Here is a 23,394-nt window from a genome sequence, read left to right as displayed (position 1 = left end):
TTCCACACCAATATTAGTTTTCCTGTTTAACAGTCAGTGTTTTAGGGGGACCAGGGTGGTTCAGTGGTTAAGCGTCTGCTGGGGTCCTGGGATTGAGTTCCGTATCAGGCTTCCCACAGGAAGCCTGCTTCTCCCTCTGCTTATGTCTCTGCCTCTCTGTGTCTCTCATGAATTAATAAATAAAACGTTAAAAATAAATAATATTTACTTAGATTTACTCATATATTATCCTTACTGATTTTCTTCTTTCCTGCTTTAATTACCATATTCCGATCCTTAATTCTTTCCTTTATGACTCAAAACTTCCCTTTAGCATTTCTTTCAGTGGAAAGAAATTTATTTCTATGGAAATAAATTCTTTGATTTTTTTGTTTGTTTGTGTGAAACAGTTTAACCACCTTAAATTTGTTCACAGTTTCATTGGATACACCTGATGGACAGCAACACTGTATGAGTCTAAGGTATATAGCACGATGACTTACATTTTTGTGAAACAATGACCAGAGTCAATTTTGTTAATATCTATCACCTCATATGGACTGAAAAATAAGACATTTAATCCTTGTGATGAGAAATCTTTGGATGTGTTGGCCACAGTCATCATGCTATACCCTGAGAACTGCCTCCATATTTGAAGTCTATCCCACACTGGATGTAGTTACCAACCGGCAGTTATTTTCATGAAGTACTTTGAAGACGTTGTTCCATTATTTTCTCAATTCTGTAATTTTTGTGAAAAGTCTTACTGTTATTCCTTTGAAAGCAAAATGTCTTTTTCCCCCCTCTTCACCAGTAATTTAGTTAATGGTGTGTCAATGGTGAATTTCCAGGTTTTCGTCCTGGTACCATGGTTATGCAGGAGGTGTCCTTATTAGTTTTTGTTTTTTTTTTTTTAAAGATTATTTATTTTAGAGACTGAGAAAGAGCAGTGAGTGAGCAGGAGGGGTGCAGAGAGAGAGGGAGAGAGAATCCTGAAGCAGCCTCCCCACCACTGAGCAGCAAGCCCAACACGGGGATTGATCCCATGACCCTGAGATCATGACCTGAGCTGAAACCAAGAGTTGGCCACCTAACTGACTGAGCCACCCAGGTGCCCCAGAGGTGTCCTTATTTTTAAGTGTTTAGGGTCTGTACCTTATCTTCAAAAGGTTCAGAAAAAAACATATACATATTACATACATGAAGAGAGAGAAAGAGAGAAAGCAAATAGGGCCAAATGTTTAAAATGGTATATTTGATAAAGAATTTGTAGGAGCTCTGTCTATTCTTATACTTTTCTGCAAGTTTGAAATTATGTCAAAATTAAAGTTTACCAGAAGAAAATCTCAGTAAAACAAAAAAACTTATTAAAAAATTTAGATTCCTATTATCCTATACATAACATATACATGTATATACACACATATTCACATACATACATCTTCATATATATGGACCTCTATCTGGATATATATCTTCATATACGTTCGTATCTGAACATTCATAATTCAAAGGCTGTGTTGAACAGTCCAGTATCACAACGCCATCTCCAGAGTGCCCTCCCCTGATTTCTTGCACCCTACCACCCAGGGAAGGAGGAGCTCCATCTCCCTAGGCTGGACCATTACACTCGGACGCCCGTCCAGTCTGCACCGCCGAGTCATCACAGGTAACTGCCCCTCAGGCGGGAGGTGGCCTCGGAACCCTGGGGCAGGACCCTTCCAGCCCCGGGGAGCAGCAGTTGGCCTGCAGACAGTGGGTCCTTTGGGCTGTTGGAGCGCTAGGAACTAGGCTTTCAGGACTTCCCGCTCTGGCAAGATCTCCAGGAGGGAAACCCTGGGAGTGTTCACATCACTATGAGCAAAGAGAGAACTCCCTCCTTCTGCAGGATGAAAGGTTAGAGGCCCCTGCGGAATGCCTCAGGAAGGTATGTGGGCCCACGTTTGTAGGACTTTCCCTATTAATTCAGCAACTGTAACCCAAGCAGGTGTTCTTGTACTCAGGTAATAAATAGTGTCTGTACTCAGCTGAGTATCAGGGTTTCTGTTTTAAAATGTATAATTCTCTTTTTAAGATACATTTCTATTTGTTTCTTTTACAAATTGTAATAGGAAATGGTGCTTGGAAATACGGGTATCCTAGGTTTAAAATACATCACAAAATTAATGAATTTGGAAATTAACTGAGTTTATAATTCCTAAATACTCTAAAGTTCACTTTCCTGATTCATCAAGTCTAAGCGTTTTTAAAAATATTTATTTATTCATGAGAAACATAGAGAGGAGCGAGAGAGAGGCAGAGACACAGGCAGAGGGAGAAGCAGGCTCCATGCAGGGAGCCCAACATGGGACTCGATCCCAGGTCTTCAGGATCACGCCCTGGGCTGAAGGAGGCACTAAACCACTGAGCCACGTAGGCTGCCCTTTTTGTTTTGTTTTAATATTTTAATTATTTATTCACGAGAGACACAGAGAGAGAGAGAGAGAGGCAGAGACACAGGTAGAGGGAGAAGCAGGCTCCCTGCAGGGATCCCGATGAGGGACTTGATCCCAGGACCCCAGGATCACGACTTGAGCTGAAGGCAGATACCCAACCACTGAACCACCCAGGCGCCCCAAGTCTAAGCTGTTGACTGAGGCTTAAAATAAAAGTATTACAATTTCTGTAAGCTAATTCTGGTTTTGGTCTGTATTTAATAATACACAGTAAAAGCTATGTGCCTGCAATGTGTGGCCATCAGAAGATCAGAAGACACATATATTCTGTTGCATACACCTACACACACTATATATATGTGTGTGTGTGTGCCCATCATATGTGCATTAATCCCCATTTCATGCTTTCAGCTCGGAGATGTTTTGTAACTTGTCCAGGCTCTAACTCCTTGGGGCTAGACCTAGTTGGTGCCCAGGATCACATGGCCTATTTAATGCCTGTATGATTTTCACAGTTATGCTTCTTCCCTGCACAGATCTTGCTTTGTGTCTGACTTGTCTGACCTCTTTTAATTGGAATTTGTTCATGGGCACTTACTTCCTTCTATTTCCCATAAGAATTTGGTCATTTGTTGTGCCTAGTCTGCTTCTCTGATTATTACTACACAGGAAAGAAATTTTTTTTCTCCTATAAGCCCTTCATATCATGTATCCCATGTAAGTATATTTGAGATGCAGCCTTATATCAGTAAGTCCCAATATAATTACCTGTAATATAAAAGCATTGTAGTTGAGCCCAACAGTCTCCGTAGATTTGATATGAAGAAATAAATTCTCCAAGCACATCAAGTTCAGTTACATGAGACCCTGTGACGTTTCCTTTTGTGGTAAAGATAAAAGACACCCTTGGCCTCATTAGCAATAAACATATTCAAAATCGTGTAACTGGTTTCTACAGGGCACATCCTCTCTCAGTGAGGGCCTCGAGAAATGTGCCTATTTCCTGGTGGGCACTGGCTGGGACACAGAAGCAGTGATCCCTGAGGACTGCTGGCTTCCCAGAAATCTCGTGGCCGTGGGAGATGTTGCCAGCCAGCTGTAGTCTGCCTGTGTTTGCTCAGTGCCTGTGTTTGCTGAGTGACAGTTGCACTCCAGTCCTAACGCTGGAATTATCCAGGGCGTCAGATCCAGATAATTGTCCACGGACAGGATATTAGACTTAGCTGTAAGTTACTAGTTAGGCTGCCACTCTTCCTGGGTCCTTTTGTTTTCATTCTTTCCTGAGTTCAGATTTTGTTTTGCACCAGAGAGCGTCCTGGAGGAATTTCAGAAAAGTCTGTGTGTGGTAAAGCTTCTCTCTCTCTTTGCATGTCCAAATGCAGTTTTAGTTTCTTTCACACCCGGATGGATGGTCGTGTGCCAGTCTCAGAACTTGCTGTGGAGTGATGGGACCATCCAGTGATGGGGCTATCCCTCTGAGAGCAGAGGCCTAATGCTGTGACATTACTAAGTGGTGTGCACCGTACACACTGCTCAGCAGTAGACTGTTTCACAGATGGGCGTACTGTAGAATTTCAATGCCTACGCTAATATTTAAGTTAAACTCTAAGAATAAAATGTTTGGAATAGGACCCTTTCTTAATTAGGTCAGCAAAAGTCTTTGCCTTGAAAGAAGGGATGGTTTCTCCAACCACATGCACAATCTAAGTCCCGGAAGTAGTCTGCTCTTGCTCGGCATGTTGGCGAGGCCACAGCACTTCCTAGGAGCTTTATCAAAATCCAGGGCTCTACATTAGTATTGGTACCATCTCTAAGTTTTTACTTTTTTTCTCTGCTAGTAAAAAAATTCTTTATGACTCCTTCAATAGTCTTATGTTACAATTTACTGTTATATAGCCTGTTTTCTACCCTTATTTACAATGATTTTCTTTTTCCGTGTTGGCATTTCATATCTTTTACTTTCTACATTCTAGCCTCAGGGATTAAAAGGATCCTCAGGGTTTGACCTTAGAAAAAAACCAAAGCAGTGGAATCTTTAAAAATTTCCCAGTCAGTTATAGGAGCAAGGGGGGGTGTCACTCATAGTCCAGCAAGGCTCACAGGGTGGACAAAACAGAAGTTGGAAGCCATGATGATGAAATTGCTGAACTATGTCAATATATATAGGTCTCAACCTACAAAAAGCCTTTCCCTAAGAAATCTGCTCTGCTCTTTGCTGATGGCAGGTGGGGATGGGGCGGGGGGTGGAAGGACAGTTATCATGGTGATAACTATAAAAACGAGACCGTTCATACGAATCTTTAATACTGTGCCCAAAGTTCATAAAAAGTAATGTATTTTTAACAAGAAATTTTCCTGTTTACTATTCAAAAAAAGTAATAGTCTTGAGCACCTCGAGAATTTTTCTGGATGTGATTTAGAACACGGAAAATCGACGACAAATGTAAGCCTACTTAACTGATTTTGTAGGAAACACCAGGGTGATGGAGCAATTTGATACACTGGATGTGTCGGCCGTGCTTAATCTGGAGTCAGCTCTGGTCAGAGATGGAGCTTCCAGACAGGTGCTCCCGGCGGCTGTCCCACTCATTCGCGACTGGTAAGCCCGACTATGCCACTCGCAGAACCATGTAGAGTCTGGTTGCAAAGTACTCATGGCGAAGTGACACGTTCAGTTTCTTCTGGTAACATAAAGTTCAGTTTTCAAAAAAAAATCATCTATGAAATGGAAAGTTATGAAACATTTGAAAGCAGTTAGGCACTTGCAACATAGGTTCTTTCAACAGGCTTTCGTTGATTCCGGCATCTTCACAAAATGCTATTAACTGCTACTCAAAACTGATTCATTTTGTGAATGAGGTTTCTGTTGCTTTTTCCTCCATTTTTGTAAAAATGCCTGATTCACAAGCACCCGAATCCTCTTGTAAGCAATACCTTGTATATGTAGAAAGATCCTTTTTAAAATGAAAATAGAATGAGGGAAACTAAACATTGCTGCCTATTTCCAACAGATCTTTAATTTCTAAAGGGTCCACTTCTGTTGGTTTCTGCATGTTTTTTTATTATAATGTATAATTTATCTTGTATATAGAATATATGTATGTTTTAAAAGGTGCCTCTCCTCATTCTGTTTGTTGGTTAGTGGAGAATTTTGTTCCCTTCCTATCACAAAGATAGAGCAAATTAAACTCCAGCAATATGATAATCAAACAAACTGATAAAAATCATAGCTAATCAGTGTAGGTGAGATGGTGTAATAGTGCAGAGTAACAGGAGGGAAAAAAACCCCAAAATTCAAGCCAGTGTAAAAATGTAAATATGACATCTGTTTCTGACATAAACATGCTCCAAAAGAATCACTGAGTGAGGTGGGAATGAATACATGCCTCTGAGGGCCCCCTTTGTGCCTAAAGCCTTATGCACTTGACTGCACTCATCAACTTCTGGATCACTTCAGTGCAGGGAGCTGAATTACTGAAAGCCAAAAGCTTCATATGTTACAACTTATTCAGTTATAAGAAGGCTAGTATCTTTTACTTAAAGGTGAAAAGGAAAAGGCATTTCTCAGTATGGGAATGAGAACTATCAATAATACCTGTTATTGATATTTATTTCAGAATAAACAGAGTATTTCAACTTATGCCCAGGGCATCTCAATTCATATCATTGCTCAAAAGCGTCATGTGAATCAGATGGAAAATTGTATATATATATATATATATATATATATATATATATATATACTTAAAAGAATATGTATTCCTTTATTTGCTCCATTATTTTGGTTCCCTATTAAACGACCCTGATGCAATTGTCAAATCTCCTTTATTTGGAATATTTTAAACACAAAATTGGGCTCAACTGAGGATTCTAATTGAATTAGCCCCACACTGCAGTTACATAGGGTCCAATTATATGTCAGTCTCCAGAAGGTAGCGCCTAATGACATCTTCCCTTCTTTCTGCCTCTTTTAGTAAAATGAAAGCCAAAGAGAAGTACCAATCCGACGTGTGGTTAGAAATTGAACACCTGAATAAGGGTGAGGAGCTCAGATCTAAAAGGGTATGGGGCTAACTGTTGCCTAGGTCAGGATCTCTTGCCCTCTGCTCCCATGGGTCCCAGTGGCCATGTGAGAGCCCACTTCCTGCTCAGGTGGGAGAAGAGCTGCCTAAAAATCCCAGGTTAGTGTGTGTGTGTGTGTGTGTGTGTGTGTGTGTGTGTGTCTGTGCGTGCGCGCGCACGTGCATGTGTCTACTTTTGATAAAATGTTGAAAGAGCCATTTTATTCAGTCTAATTTTATATAATTTAGAGATTCTTTTATCATGGTAAAAGCTTTAAGTGGAACTACCATTTTTCAGTACCATGAAATAGTTCATAAAAACCTTTTTTAAATCAACACAACTTTTTTATTCTGTGGCAGTCACTTCCTGGTGTTGGAATGTTGCCATGTGTTGCAGCATGAGGTAAACTCCACCCCATCTGGAGGTCCGTGAGGGTTCAGGCTTGGTAGGGTTGGGGTAACAAGTGTCTGGGTGTTCCACGCTCTAGGAGACAGTGTGCAGCTGGGGACTCACCAGGGAGACTCACTCAGCCTTGGATCGAGATTTTGATTCTTGGAGTACCTGCTTTAAGCCATTTCCAACAATTTACTAACCTCTTTTGCTTCCCGTTAAGATTTCCTGGACATTTCCCCCTGAATCAGGAAGCTAAAAACATGTCACACTCTAATACATGAATCCCTTAAATTTTCTTTCACTATGACAGTATTATTGATAGGAGAATTTAATAAAAATAAGAGGTGGATGTTACCTTCGAATGAAGGGATATTCTGTGTTCTTAACAGAGGCCATTTCTTACACAAATCAGTAGAGGACCTTCTGTATGCCTGAGCTCTCCTTTCTGCTCATTGCACGGTTCTGTGGCTCACACTGGACTGGATCAGGGTAGGTTTTCACCAGCTGAGGAGTATTCTGGAGGGCAGGGAGCAGGCTAGTAAGGAACTCAAGACAGGCAAACTCTGGAAAGCAGTGGCTGTTCAATAGATATTTGTGGATTGGCCTTTTTAATGGACAGGAGACAAAACAGTTAAAGAGAACTCAAGTGCCCTTGTGAAGATGAGAACCAGGATAGGTTCAAATTCAAGAGAGATGTAAGGAGGCACTGAGTATAGGATAAGAGATGTGGAGCATCCAGGATGTGGTGGCCCCTGCCCAAGCAGGGGTGGATGCTCCAGCAAAGGCAAGGACACAGTCTTGCCTGCCACAGAACAGCCCTGGATGGGGTACTTTGGGCACCAAAACATTGATTGGTGGGAGTCCTGATGGGCTTGACATTTTTTAGAAGGAACCCAAAAGAGAAAGGCCATATATTATTATTATGCTTTATGAAGTTAACATTTTAACCTTGGGTTTTATTATTACCATTATTTTGTCTGACTGCTGTAGAGCAACAAAATCCCTGTTCAGAGTTCTGTGACATTTCTGAACACTCTTCCTTATTGGACTATTAAACAATCGTGCTAAGGATTTACAGCTGAAAAACATATTATTAGCAATGTCAGTTGTTAAAGGTATGTTGTTAGAGAAAGTTTAAATCTGTGCTTTTTCATCTCTGATATTTATTTATTTATTTAAAAAGATTTTATTTATTATTTCATGAGAGACAGAGTGAGAGAGAGTGTGTGAGAGAGAGAGAGAGAGAGAGAGAGAGAGGCAGAGACACAGGCAGAGGGAGAAGCAGGCTCCATGCAGGGAGCCCGATGTGGGACTTGATCCCAGGACTCCAGGATCGCGTCCTGGGCCAAAGGCATGCACCAAACCGCTGAGCCACCCAGGGATCCCCTCATATCTGATATTTAAATGGAATTATAATCATACTTCCAGATTTCATTTTGAATACAGTATATTTAAAATTAATACAATTGGTAGATGATAAAGTATGGAATTTCCTTAAAATTCCCTTGAGGATTATACTGGAAAGGAGGGGAACTGAGTCGGAAAAATTAGAGAGGGAGACAAACCATGAGAGACTCCTAACTTTGGGAAACAAATAAAGGGTTGTGGAAGGGGAGGGTGGGTGGGGAGATGGGGTAACTGGGTGACGGGCACTGAGGAGAGCACTTGATAGGATGAGCACTAGGTGTTATACTATATGTTGGTAAATTGAATTTAAATAAAAACAGATGTAAAAAAATTAATTAAAATAAAATAAAATTTCCTTGAGAAGAGGTGCCTGGCTAGCTCAGTCAGTGATTCTTGAGCTCAGGCTTGTAAGTTTGAGCCCCATGTTGGGCATGGAACCTACTTTATTATTTTTATTTTTTTGGAACCTACTTTAAGAACAAAAGAATCCTTGAGGAAAAACCCCCTCATAGTTGGATACTGTATCCTGTCTAAATATCCTGTCTTGATATCTAAATCAAGATATCAATAATACCTTGATACAATGATAGAAATTTTTAAGTACAACTAATATTTGTTCTATACCTGCCTATATTCTTACTACAGATAACCTGGGTTAAGAAGTGCACACTAGGTATGTGGGAGGAGTAATGTGAAATTGATTCCTGGAGAGGGGACAAGCTGGCACAGAAAAAGAAGCCATCATTTGCATGACCATATTTCTGAAATCCCCTTGGGTCTTCCAAAAAATGTGTTAAGTTTTATTTAAATGTAATACTTTTGGGAAAAAGAAAGCAAAGATTAAAAAAAAAATAGAAAGCAAAATTTGACACACAGCAATTATATGCATGAAAACTTAGATTATTTATTTCTGTACTTTCATCAAAATTTTACCATGAATTTGCTAAAAACATGTTTCATTTGAGATGCAGAATTCTAAGATGTATTAAATGCATTTTATTTATATGAATAAACAAAAATTTTGATTTAAATATGTATACATGATAAATCAGGTCAGCTTTGAAAAATACAGTCTGAGAATAATTTTAAATAGATCAGGACCAAAGAAGGTGTGAACATTAGTTTTATTTTTCTAATAAAGCTTTATTAGAAGCTAAACAAGCTAAAACATGTTTGCCTTGTTTTCCAGGGATAGTGCGAGAAGACCCAAGGTCATCCTCTGTGGCACCTTGTGATACAACTACCAGTGCTGTGGCTCAGTGTGAGGTATGTACGAAGCTCCTGGAGTATGTTTTGCAGCCTCTTCAGAAGTAACTGATGTTCTCAAAATCGTACTTTCTCTAAAACCGTTTGTTTTAACATCCTTCCAAATGAAAGGCTCAGAGGCTTGACACAAGCACATGGGAAAGACACAGGTGTGATGGGAAATTAGGCTGCAAGTTTATGTAAGATGTAAAGTCATTTGTATTGGGATTAAAACAATGAACAAAATATTTTACATTGCAAACCATGACACATGTACAGAAAAGTGCATCAAATACCTGTGTCATCTGTGCTCAGGGGCAGATGGAAGCTTGGCTGACACCTTAGGAATGCTTGCTGCTGGGTCGCAAGCCTTCCTTTTCTGCAGGGTCCACCCTGCTGTTCAGGGTACTGACTTCCTCACCTTTTGTATTTGTTCACACTCCACAAAGGATTCTAATTTAGAATGCTTGTAAGTGGAACCATGTGAGTGTCATGCATGTGGAGCATAGTATGTTCAGGTATATTTTTGTGCAGTGACCCATTATATGAACATGATGGAGTCTGCTTCCCCATTCTGTTGTGGAGAAAACTCTGGATATGTGTCTGGCTCCAGTCAGGAAGACAGGAGCTGTATCGGTTATTTTGTTTTATTTTATTTTAAAGATTTATTTTTTTATTTGAGAGAGTGCATGCATGCATGCACAGGCAGTGGGAGGCACAGAGGGAGAGGGAGAGAGAATCTTAAGCAGACTCCTGGAGGCTCCAGTGTGGAGCCCCATGTGGGGCTCGATCTCATGACCCAGAGATTATGACCTGAGCCAAAATCAAGAGTCAGACCCTTAACCAATAGAGCCACCCAGGTGCCCCATGTATCAATTATTTTAATAGAGGCATTTTATTTTATTAATTTATTTTAATAGCTTTATTTAGGTGCAATTGCTGTATAATTGAGGTACATATTTAATGTATACAATCTGACACACAGTGCTGTAAAACCAGTCAAGGTATACCTGTTACCTCCAGAAGCTTCCCTGTTCCTCTTTTTCATTGTTGTATTAAGAACACTAAACAGGAAAGAAACTCTCCTAACAAGTTTTAGGTGCACAATATGGTATCATTAACCACAGGCACAATGCCATGCAGCAAATCTCTAGAGTGTATTCATCCTGTGTAACTGAAACCTTTCGCCCATTGACTGACATCTCCTCATTCCCCCTCCCCACCAACCCCTGGGGACCACTCTCACTCTCCACTTCTATCAATGGGATTATTTTAGATTCCTCATAGAAATGGAATCATGCAGTATATGTCCCTCTGCAGCTGGCTTATTTTACTTAGCATGTCCTCTGGGTCCATTCATGTCGTAAGGACATTTTACAACAGAGAACTGATGGAACAGGCATCAGAGGACTTAAGTCAAAAAAGCAAACAGTGAGGCAACAATGAGGCAGCAACTGCAAGAAGTAGCTATCACCTCTGGAATTTGCAAGACAAACAGAAGGGGTTGGGGCTCCAGAACCTGGAAGCCTGGAACACAGGGTTGGTTCACTAGGTGCAGAAGGAAGTTGCAGACTGGGCCAGCTATGGCTGGGAGGCAGGGCTCTGCAGGTTATTACACAGCTATCATGTACTGGGTGAGAGAAAACACCTGAAGTCAGAGGTTGTCGATGTTCATTCTTGGGAACTGCCATGGTTCCCCCACTATGGTCCACCAGTCAGCATGGAGCTCTAGTACATTGGGTAGCAAACGACATTTTGGCCTGGGACTGTCTCTCAGTGGACCCAGTGGTCCATGCCTCTAACCTGTGGTTAGTTCCCCAGTCACTGAGTATATGATGAGAATAAACAGACTCAAAAACTGGTATGACCCATGCATGATCTCCATGGCCTGGGGAATGAGGGAAGAAAGAGCCAAACAGAAGCCTCCAGCTGTTCCTTGCAGGAGAGTGTCGTAGGCGGAATTCTAAGTGACCCTTAAGATCCCTGCTACCTGGAGTCCAAATGCTGTAAAATCCCCTCCCCTGAGTCTGAGCAGGATGAGTGAGAATGAGATAGATTATCAACTCCCATGGTTAAGTTACTAATCAGTTGACTCTGAGTGAATGAAAAAGGAGATTACCCTCAGTGGACCAGATCTAATCAATCAAGTGAACTCTTCACAAGAAATTTGTGTCAGAGAGACATCCTTCCATTAACCTTGAAGATGGGGCCCCCATGAGTTTTATAGCTGCAAGGAAAAGAATTCTGCTAACAACAATGAGAGCTACAAAGAGGACCCCAAGCCTCAAAAGATACTCCAACCCTTTCCAACACCTTGATTTCAGCTTTAGGAGACCCTCATCAGAGTAGCCAGCTATGCCATGCCTGGACTTCTGGCACACAGAACCATGAGATAATGGATGGGTTTTGTTCTAGGGTGCCAAGTTTTTGGTAATTTGTGACTCAGCAAGAGGAAGCTAAGACAAATAGTATATCGAAGTAAAGCCTTGTCCAGGGGCAGTTGTAGAGTGCAATGCAAAGAACTGAAAACTGCAGGGCTACTTATCTATCAATCCTCCTCCATCATCTGTTTGTTCTGTGCAGAAGTACATAGATCTTGAAGAATGTGATAGTTTATTGAAACTTAATCACATGGTGACTCCAATTGCAACTCCTGTTTCATACCTGCTTTATAGTTATCTATCTGACAAATGCTTTTTTCCCCTTTTATACCAATCTCTAAGTTTCATTTTGTGCACATATTAACGAATTCTATGGCTGCTTTTTGGATGATAGTAATTATAAAACAACATTGGTTTCCATACATATATCTATTTCAGAGATGTTAAAATGCAAAAAAAAAAAAAAGTGTGCATCTTATAGCTCGTAAAATATGGCCAATGACAAACCTTAAAATAACTGCAGGGAAAAGGCAATAAAATGCGGCATGTCTTACTCAGAAAATAATCAAACAGATCTTCTGGAAATGAAAATTTTATGGATATAATTGGCAGGAAAAATGCACAGAGCAGAAGAGAGAATTATTGAATTGTAAGACAAATCAGAACAGGATGGAGAAAGAAAATTCTAGAAAATACAGGAGAGGATAAACAGTGGGAGTGAGGTGAGAAGTTCTAACCAGCATTTGGTCCAAGATGTGAAAGGTGAGTGGAGAGAACAGAACAATAGTTGAAAATATAACAGTGAGACCTTTTCAGATTCAGGAGTAGTTCACAGATCCAAGAAGCTTAGCAAATCACTGTCGTGATGAATGAGAACAGCTTCACACCTAGACACATAGTGAAGCTGCAGATTTATGTCTTAAGTCGTCCAGAGTAAAAAAAAAAAAAAAGATTACCTAAATATGATAGCAGATGGAATGATATGCGACTTCTTCAGTATCACCAGAAGCTTGAAGAAAGATATTTATGGGCCGTAAGGAAATCACTGTCGACCTAGAAATACATGCACAGCAGGAGTATCTTTCAAGAATGAGGGTGAATTTCTTTCATTTACAGACAAGTGAGAACTAAGAGAAGAGAATCTGTCAACAGCACACTCTTACTGAAGGAAATTCTCAAGAAGGCACTTTAGCAGGAAGAAATGGGTCACGAAGGATAGGTCTAAGATAAGAGAAGAATAGAGAACAAAGCAAGTGGTAAACGCATAAACAAACGTAAATGAACACTCAGCGAATGAAACAGTGGACATAATGTCTGGAAGGCTGAAAAACAAAACAAGATGGACTTAAACTGGAAACAAAAACATCTCATTCAGGAGAGAGGTAAGCGAATCTACAATAGTCTAAGACCTGGGTGTTGCCCAGGAGGACAACAAAGATTTGATTACATTCAGATTTGTGGAGTTAGCTGGGCATGCTTTAATTCCCAGGGAAAGTACAAACAGAATAGACACAGTATGAAGAAGTTCAAAGGCAGAAACAGCAATCACAGAGTCAGCTAATCTAACAAGACAAGAAAGGGGAGAAATTGTGAGCAGATGGGACAAATGGTGAGCACAAACCAAGATGGTGGCAGGAAATCTCAGTAACTACTAACCAAATTGATTACAAGTAACAAAAACACTCCAGAGACAAAAAAAATACTGTCCGAATAGATGAAATAAAATCTAACATATACTGTTTACTATTCATGGGGGATATCTCTAAACTTAAACTATAGAAAGCCTTAATGTTGGTTAGACATTAACTGAAGGGAGGCCGAGATCTCTATATGAATATCAGATAAAACCCAACACACAAAATAGTATTGGCAGTAAAGAAAGTCACTTAATAGAATAATGAAAGGCTACTTTTACCTAGAAGTCATACTAGTTTTAAATATATATGGATCAAACAGTGCACCTTAAATACATATATAGGATGGGAAATGACAGAAGTACAAGGAGAAATAGACAAATCCTCCATGATAGGAAATTACTCAATAATCGACAGGAAATACTTGAATAAAATGATAACAAAATTGACCTAATGGAAAAATACAGAACAGGGCACATAATCAGTGCTGAAATCAGTTTCTTCTTAAAATCATAGAAAAAAAATTTTTTTAAATGAGTAGACAGACCGCAAACTAAGTTTCAACAAACATCAATGGGTTGGACTCAAGGAAAATATGTTCTCTGACCTTGAAAGAGCTAAGTTAGAAGTACATATTTTAAAAATATATGTTCAGTTCCTATATGTAAATTAAGAAATACATTATTAAGTAAGCCATGAATCAAAGGAGAAATTCTAATGGAAATTAGAGAATAGTTTGGACTGACTAATAACAAAAATTTTATACTTCAGTTATTAGTGGAGTGCAGCTAAAGCAGTATTTAAAACATGTACATAACCTTATGTACATAAAATATAAAAGAAGAAAACCTGAATAATTAATCCATTTTTAGAAGTTACAGACAAATACCAATTTAAACTTGAAGAAGGTGGAAGGCAAAAACATATAAACAACTTAGGAGCAAAAATTCATGATATAGAAAAAAGTAACAAAATAGAAAGGAACAGTAAAGCCAATAGTTTCAGCTTCGATAAAAACGATAAAAGTGACAAAAGTATGTGATGGTTCATTGAGAAATAAAAATAGAAATAAAAGGCACATAAGGCCCATATAAAAATTGATAAAAAGAACCTCATATCTGAAGCATATAAAGATAATGTAATACAAAATAACTTTAGACCATTTCAAAATATGAAAAATTTCATATCAATATGTAAGAAAAATTTGGATAAATCATTAGAAAATGTCACTTATTCAAATCAACTCAAAACAATGTGAAAAACTTGAATATTCCTATAATTATTTAAGAAGTTGTTTTTGAAGATTTTATTTATTTATTCATGAGAGAGAGAGAGAGAGAGGCAGAGACACAGGCAGAGGGAGAAGCAGGCTCCCTGTGGGGAGCCCAATGTGGGACTTGATACCAGGACCCTGGGATCACGCCCTGAACCGAAGTCTGATGCTCGACCACTGAGCCATCCAGGTGTCCCTAAAGAAGTTGAATCTGTTGTTAAATATCTTCCTACAATAAAACTCTAGGTCCAGATAGCTTCTATCAAACATTCAAGAAGAAATAGTTCCAATCTTATCAAAATCTTCCAAAGAATAGAAAAGGAAGAAATACTTCCTGTGATGGTTAATTTTGTGGGTCAACTTGACTGGGCCACAGGGTGCCCAGACATTTAGTCAAAACATTATGTCTGTGAGGATGTTTTTGGGTGAGATGAACATTTGAATGGACTGAGTAAAGCAGATTGCCCTCTCCAGTGTGGGTGGGCCTCATCCAAACAGTTGAAGGCCTGAATAGATCACATGGGCTGACCCTCTTGTGAATAAGAGGTATCTCCTTCTGTTTGACCGAAAGCACTGGGCATTGGTCTTTCCTTGGACTTGAAGAGAAGCATTGGCTTTTCTTGAGTCTTTTGGACTAGGACTTACACTTGGATAGCTCTCTCAGACCCCCAGCTTGCTGACTGCAGACCTTGGGAATTTGCAGACTCCATAATCATGTGAGCTAACTCCTTCTAATAAATCTTTATATGTATATAAAGTTAAAATGACACATATAAAAATATAAAGATATATAAGCAAATAAGTAAGTACATATATACATTTATTATGAGGATTTGGCTCCCATGGTTATGGTAAAGACCCAGCAAGAGATAGATAGATCGATCTAGATAGATGTACTTCTCCTCATGGTTCTGTTCCTCTGGAGAGTGCTGACTAAGAAGGATTTTGGCACCCGGAAGTAAAGTCCTGCTCCCACAAATTCCTAAAAATGCAGACGTGGCTTTGGAACGGGTGATAGGAAGGCTGGCAGCGGCTTGAGGCACAGCTAGAAAAAGCCCAGATTGCCAGGGAGGGTCTGTGGGCAGATGACAGGTGTTCTGGGTGATTCTGGTGAGAGCCCAGAGGGAGAAGTGGGGAGCTGGGGGGGAACGCCTCCGTTCTCTCGGAGAATACATAAATGATCATGAGCAGAGCCCTGATGGGACATGGTTGTGAAGGGCTGTTCTAGGCAGTTTTCAGATGGAAACGAGTTGGTGCTTACTGGAAGGTGAAGGATGAGAACCCACCTTAACTGTGTTCTCGTGTTTTGGGGAAGGTCAGACTTGCCCTGAATTATTCAGCAGAGACAACTTCTAGGCCAAGGACTGAAGGTCTGGCTTGGGGCCTTGTTACCGCAAGAGTTCGAGAAATGCGTTGGAAGAGGGAATTGTCCAGGAGTAAGGAGCAAGGACACCGTGTGGAGAGGCAGCGACGCCAAGGGAGGGAGAAGCCCGGGAAGATGGGCACAGATGTTGGAGCTCAGTCTGCGGGGGGTGGGGGGCCCAGCAGCTGGGACGGCAAGGAGGGATGCTCCTGTGGAAGCCAGAGGGAGCCTGACACTTCTCGCACACTTCTAGCCTCTGGAACCTCTATCGCTGCCTGTGGGTTGTGTCCCCTTTCCCTGTAGGCTTGTCTGAGCTCTGCTATACACAACAGACACTGCTTTCCTTCAACAGGGAAGGACCCTGTCATGGCCTCGTGGAAACCAACACGGTGTCTGCTGAGAAACAGGCGACTCCTGAGAGCAGCTTGCTCTCTGCCCAGGATCCAGGGCAACAGGAATTCATTAAGAAGAGCTGAATGGAGGCCGAAGAAATCTAGTTACGGTCACTTGTCATGGAAAGTAGGATGGTGTTGTTGCTACATGTTCACTTCTGTTTTGATGAATAGACAAAAAAGCCTTTTCTTCTTGATCCATTTCTAACCCTGAATTTAATAGACTATGCTTTTGCAAACTGAAATAAAGTATTTTTTTTAATAATAAAAAAAGGAACCAGAAATGAGACATTTAGAAAAGTCTCAAGCCTATCCGTACGGCAAAAAAAAGAGAAAGCCTTTTTTCTGAGAACACCAAGGGTATGGCTGAACCACCATTTGATAAGGACATCGTGGCTGGGACTCGCACGTATAACCAGCCCTGTCAGCACAGGCCAGGAGCAGAGAGGGCGTTAAACCAGCAGAGACAATGCCAGTTTGAAGGGGAGGGGACGAAGAAAGCTGACGGAATGAGGCTGGATTCTACAGGGCTGGACCACAGAGCTAAGAGGCTGTGAGCGTGCACTATTCCTTAGGAAAGGGGAGGATGACCCTGAGGCAATTCAAAGACCATAAGGGCTGGGGGCACCTGGGTGGCTCAGTCGGTGAAGTGTCTGCCTTCAGCTCAGGTCATGATCCCAGGGTCCATTGAGTCCTGCATCAGGTTTCCCACTCAGTGGGGAGTCCGCTTCTGCCTCTGCTCCTCCCCTTTTGCTTGTGCTCTTTTTCTCTCTCTCAAATAAAATCTATAAACAAACAAGCATGCAAACAGAGACCATAAAGGCTGATCCTCTCACCACAAGCTCAGAGGGCAAAACTACATCCTCCTTGGTTTCAGAGAGCAGAGGAGCTACAGAGGATTTGGGAGGACATGTAATCCAACAGGAATATTCTCAAGATTTAGGGCCACCTGGGTGGCTCAGTTGGTGAAGCATCTGCCTTCAGCTCAGGTCATGATCTCAGGGTCCTGGGATGGAGTTCCACATCTGGCTCCCTGCTAGGTGGAGAGTCTGCTTCTCCCTCTCCCCCTTACCACAACTCATTCTCTCTCTCCCTCTCTCTCTCTCTCAAATACATATAATCTTAAAAAAAAAGACTGACAGTAATTAAAACGGGATGGTATTGGCAAATGCATAGACACACAGACCAACAGAACAGAACAATATCCAGAAAAAAGGTATCTGTGGATACTTGACTTATAAAGCTAGGACTGCAGAGCAATGGGGCAAAGACTATGAAAGCACAAGCCTCAGAGTGGAGAAAGATATTTGCACCACAACAACTAGCAAAGGCTCATATCCAGAATATACAAAGAACCCTGTATCAGTAAGAGAAAATCAGTCAGCTTGGCAGGAGAGGGGCAAGAAGCTTAACAGAGAATTCATAAAAGAGGAAATCCAAAGAGACAATAAATATATTAAAAGTTCTAAACCTCTTGAGATAGCACAACACAGTTACTGCAGTGCTTAAAAGAAAAACACAGCAAAGCAAGCACTGGTGAGTACATGGAGCAATGAGGACCAGAGGTACTGTAATTCCATTCCAAGGGATACACTCTAGGAATCTTGCACACCTATGCCAGAAAATACATATAAGGATGTTCTTGACAGCTCAGACAGGAACAAACCCAAATGTCCATCAAACAGGGGAGTGAATAAAGAAATTCTGGTGTACTAATATAATGAACTACTGCATAGCAATACAGATGAATGAGCCACAGCTACCCACAATACCACGGGCGAATCTCATCAACACAAGGTTGAGGAATGGGGTAACTGGGTGACGGGGATTAAGGAGGACGCGTGATGTCATGAGCCCTGGGTGATGGATGCAACTGATGAATCATGGACCTCTACCTCTGAAACTAATGACACATTCTATGTTAATTAATTGAATCTAAATTAAATTAAAAAATTTAAAAACCCACTATATTGAGTGAAAAAAGCCAGGCACGCAGGAGAATAGACAGGGAACAAAATGAAACTCTAGCTGTGTCCCGTCCAGCCTGTCAGCAGGGATGCTCTGTGCTGCACCTGCCTGGGGCACTCAGTGGACCTGCATCACGGGTAGAGAGCCCCGCAGACATTCCCCACAGCCAGTGTTGTGGCTGGACTAACCCTTGTGGTTCTTATTATGATTGCAGGACTCATTTCAGCAATAACCTCCAGAGAGCTCTGAGGAACGAGATTTATCACGGACAGTCCTGGAGAATACTGGGCATGCCCAAGGCCACTTTTCATTGGCAAATTTAGAGCATAAGCGTGGGAAGGAAGAAGCAGGGTCACCGGAGTAATCAAGTGTCTAGGTTACCCAGGGCTTTCTGCAAGAGAAACCCTAACCCGTACCCTAACCCCGTGGGGACAGCCTCATTCCTTATCTGCTTGGTTTGCTAGTAGCTGTGCGATGCAGCTGGCAGTATGTTTACTCGAGATGGATGTCTTTTGAAATGGATGCCTCCACAATCAAAAGCTGACTGTCAAGCATTTAAATTACCATCAGAAGTTTCTGGCAGGCACTTAACACCATAGTAGTGTTTAGGGATGCATACTTAATGTGGTCAATTTCCAAACAAATGCAAAGAGGCTACTGCTTGACCCAAGATGGTTTCTTTTGGGGAGGAGGAAGGTTGTGAATGGGACCCAGAAGGGGCTTCCCGGTGCCGTCAGGGTCCCAGTTTTGGATGTAGGTGGTACTTTGCTGGTGGTGGGCATCACAATAATTAACATTATATGACTTGTGCCCTTTCCCCTGTATTTGCTACATCTCACGCTGCAAAACAAGTTTACTAAATGAAGAAAAGAGAGAGAGAACCAATGTAAAGGGACTAGCTGGCGAGGCAGAGGAGTGTGAACTAATGCGGCTGTGATCAGAGGTCTGAGTATAGGGACACCAGCGAGGGAGGTGGGAAACTTGAGTTTCTGGTGTGCACTGGGCACTGTGATGACAGCTGGATGGGCACCATGCACAAGCGCTCTACCAGGGAATGCATCTATTAACAATAAATGACAGGCAGGCGTTACTGAGTTTTGAGTTCCAACCTTCAGCCTTAGGGCTTAACTACTTTGTTGAGAGCCTTGCATCCACCACGGAGAAAATGGAACTAATTAATGGGAATAAATCCAAAAAAGCAGGATTTTAAATTCTCCCCAAAAAAGAAGCACCAATCAAATATCATGTGAATAGTGTATTGTGTTTCACAACAGTGGTCACATGAGTTAATGGTGAAAGACACGGTCTTTCCAATTTGAGAAAAAAGAAAAAAACAACAACAACAGGACATTTGGGGATTTAAGCCACATATCTGATGCTGCCTTGAACTGAACACAAACTTAGGAAGTAACTATCAAAGCAGAGATTTTTGCTTTGCACGCCATCAATTATTTCTGCTTCTAATAATTTGGCCTGACTCTCTGAAAAGTTTGTTCTGTTGGCCCAAGAACATGCTCAAACAAAGCCTTAGGGTTTGTTGTTTTTTTTTTTTTTTTCCATCAGTGAAGACTCCAAGACTAAGGGCTGCTCGGGCGGCGTAAGCCTTTCTAACGTCTCCCAGCTACCCCAAACCCCCAAATCCTCAGTTACAGGGACCATCACAACTACAACCACCATCAGCATAATTTAATGTGTATTCTTAAACAGAAATTTAACTGAGTAAATTTAAAGATCTAACAAACAGAAGGGAGCTCTGAGAGTAATACAAATCAGAGGCTTTCCTCAGCACAAACAGGTGCAACAGGGACATTATTAGCAAAAGAAAAGAAAGGGTAGTCTCAAGCAAGGTCACCTTCCCTTAGATGGAAGGGCGGGGGAGTCTTCTCAGGCAGATTGCCTCACTAGTGTGATCAAGAAATTCCAGATTGATTGGTTTACAGTTCCACTGCTGGGAGAGGCTGAAACTACACTAGGTTAGGTGTGCCATCTTGGTGAGGCTTAACATAAGTGACTCCGTTTTGTGTATATTGTTTCTTAATATTTAACAACATTAAAAAGCAAAACACATTTAAAAATATTTTATTTATTTGAGAGAGATAGAGAGAGTGGAGCATGTGGACGGAGCAGAGAAGCAGGCTGAGCAGGGAGCCCGAGACATGCAAGGGGCTCTATCCCAGGACACTGGGATCATGGTCTGAGTCCAAAGCAGATGCTTAACCAATAGAGCCACCCAGGTGCCCCTAAAACAGTTTTTATTCTCTAGTATCATACAGAACACTGTGTGCATGCAACCCCAGGAAGGCTGTCCTCCTTGCCTTCGGACCCATCCTCTCCTATACAGAAATCCTGGAGCTGCTTCTGCATTTTGTTTAAGCCATAACTTTGGAAATCACTAAATTGTGTATTATTTGATCTTACAAACTAAATTTTAAAAATTTCTTAACATAAAGGATGCTGACCCTGAGTGCCAGTTTCTGTGCTGTTAAATAAGCAGGGGATTGTATTTGACCATAAGTCACGAGGTTGATTAGCTTCTTGTACTCTCACTTAATGCCTAATGTGGTATAGGGGAGAAACAGTTCTTCTCTCCTCTTCCTGGATCTCTGGTTGGGCCTAAGAATGAAACTGACATAAGAGATTAACAAGAGAAAAACATACAAAATTTTAACTGAATTTTGACTTGTATGTGAGAGTCTCTGCAAGAGAAGTGACCAGAGCAGGAAACTCTTTTACCTTTTAGACAAAGAAACAAATCGCATGTGGAGGCTTGACATGATAAAGGGAGTTGGCTCTATGGGCGGTGGATGCTGAAGAAGTAACTAGGAAGATACAGGCTGGGCAAACAAGGTTTGTTTAGACAGCCTTCCTGGCCCCAAATATCCCATCTCTGATGATAAGAATGTCTTCCCTCCTCCTGGTTCAGGGAGGGACCTTCCACAGGGGGGATTTATCACCTGCTTTCACAGGAAGACAAAGGAGGGTCAGTGTGTCCTTCTTGCACTGTTTCTTCAGTAACTGTAATTCAAAATAATCAATAAGCCAAAGTGGCATATCTTCATCAGGCACCCTCACAGACAGAATTCGTCTCTTCAGTTTCAAGTTCATTTCTCTGTTATCCACTCTGGAGGGAATCCACCTTTCTTTTGAAGCCTAGCATTTTTCTTTTCTCTTCTCTTTTCAGATTTTACTTATTTATTTGAGAGAGAGCTAGAGCATGAGCAGGGGGAGGGGCAGAGGGAGATGGAGAAGCAGACTCCCGCTGAGCAGGGAGCCTGATGTAGGGCTGATCCCAGGACCCCAGGACCAGGACCTGAGCTGAAGACAGACTCTTCACCAACTGAGCCACCCAGGTGCCCTGTCTTAGCACTTTCAAATGGAAGAGAAAGATGCATGTGTGTGTGGGGCGAAGTACGCAGGGCTATGGTGGGAGCAGACTACTCACTACTGCAGTGTTAGGGCAGCAGCCTATATGTTGAAATACTTGCGACAAAAATATTAAAATTATAGCTATTGAGAAGTATTGTAATGTTCATGACTGAAGAACCATGTATTCTATACAATGATCTGATTTTTTTTTTCCTAGACAGATCCAGTTGAGAACATACTTGATCAGAACCTCAAGATCAAGTTTTACATCAGTTCTGGGTCCGCGTCTCCATCCTCACACAGTGGAGATGAAGCCGACCCAGTTAAGGTGCCTCCTTGGGGTAGCTTTGCTCACAAACACTTCATGTGTAACAAAACAAAGGCAGATGATTCAGAAAGAGAGTGGCATTTTTTTCCTAATCACATATGCTACTTGGTTGGCACAGTCCCTTAGAGAGTCTTCAGTTTAACTGGTAACACTGGAAGACTTGAAACTCGGATGAGAACACTACTCTCGAAAGTCAGTAAAAAAATGACAAAGGCTCTTGAAGAACAGGCTTAATGAGGCTTAATGATTATGTCTACTCTGAATATAAGGAGTCAGATATAGCAGGAACATATCATATTGTAACATAAAATCTGGGGTTATGAATAATTAGTAAGGTATCAATTAGTAAGGTATATATTTGTGACTGTGCTTATTAAAATTGGAGATGTTATATTTTCTATGCAATGGTACATGAAACAACTAACTCTTCATTGGCCCTTCCTTCATGTTGGTCAGGGACTGTCTCTCAGACAAAAGAAACTGTTTCCTCCAGAAGTCAAAGCATTTGGTGTCTTTTAGCTCACACGCTCCCTGTTCAGAAAGGCCTTTCCCCTCCTGCTCTGCATCTCCTTCACCCCCATTAATCCCAGCAGGGATTCTTTGCTGCTGCTGTGGAATCCTGGGGGCTGGGCCACAAGTTGTGAGGTTAGCATGCAGTTTAGTTGGGAAAGAGCTTCAATGTGGCTTGGGGCCAGGCAGGGCATTATTTGCAAATTCTGCTCAGAGCCTCTGAAAATTTTTTTTAAATAATAATTTTTTTTTTATTGGTGTTCAATTTGCCAACATACAGAGTAACACCCAGTGCTCATCCCGTCAAGTGCCCCCCTCAGTGCCCGTCACCCATTCACTCCCACCCCCCGCCCTCCTCCCCTTCCACCACCCCTAGTTCTTTTCCCAGAGTTAGGAGTCTTTATGTTCTGTCTCCCTTTCTGATATTTCCTACCCATTTCTTCTCCCTTCCCTTCTATTCCCTTCCACTATTATTTATATTCTCTGAAATTTTGATAACAATTTTATCTTACTGTTTTAAAATTTTAACAATGAAGTATTTCCATCATAGAGGAATGATCTATTGCAAATCCATATACTTATTACTCACAAATTTTGCAAAACTGGGCCACTTTTGTATCAGATAAAAGAAATTAAGATGAAATTGAAGGCACTTAGA

At 41.2% G+C, this 23,394-nt stretch overlaps 1 protein-coding gene across 11 annotated transcripts in view; it reads left to right on the top strand.

The window, feature by feature from the left end:
• Window positions 1-1,682: 1,682 nt before the first annotated feature.
• The window catches only part of LOC112644837 (serine/threonine-protein kinase MRCK alpha-like), a 66,268-nt gene continuing 44,556 nt past the window's right edge, over window positions 1,683-23,394 (top strand). For 4 of the 11 annotated variants that reach the window (XM_049093022.1, XM_049093046.1, XM_049093040.1 and 1 more), the window contains exons 1-5: window positions 1,683-1,906; window positions 4,884-5,013; window positions 6,389-6,453; window positions 9,466-9,542; window positions 22,116-22,226. In XM_049093022.1, coding sequence (XP_048948979.1) covers window positions 1,894-1,906; window positions 4,884-5,013; window positions 6,389-6,453; window positions 9,466-9,542; window positions 22,116-22,226 — 396 coding nt within the window. In that variant the 5' untranslated portion in view covers window positions 1,683-1,893. Of the gene's footprint in view, window positions 1,907-4,881; window positions 5,014-6,388; window positions 6,454-9,465; window positions 9,543-22,115; window positions 22,227-23,394 lie in introns of those variants that run through there. The other 7 variants (XM_025423550.3, XM_025423549.3, XM_025423556.3 and 4 more) reach the window with 4 other exon arrangements.

Source organism: Canis lupus, chromosome 1, assembly GCF_003254725.2.
Source record: "Canis lupus dingo isolate Sandy chromosome 1, ASM325472v2, whole genome shotgun sequence".
In the NCBI taxonomy this organism is placed as follows: Eukaryota; Metazoa; Chordata; class Mammalia; order Carnivora; family Canidae; genus Canis; species Canis lupus.
The sequence above is the reverse complement of the archived record's forward strand: the minus strand, read 5'-3'. Positions and strand labels throughout refer to the sequence as shown.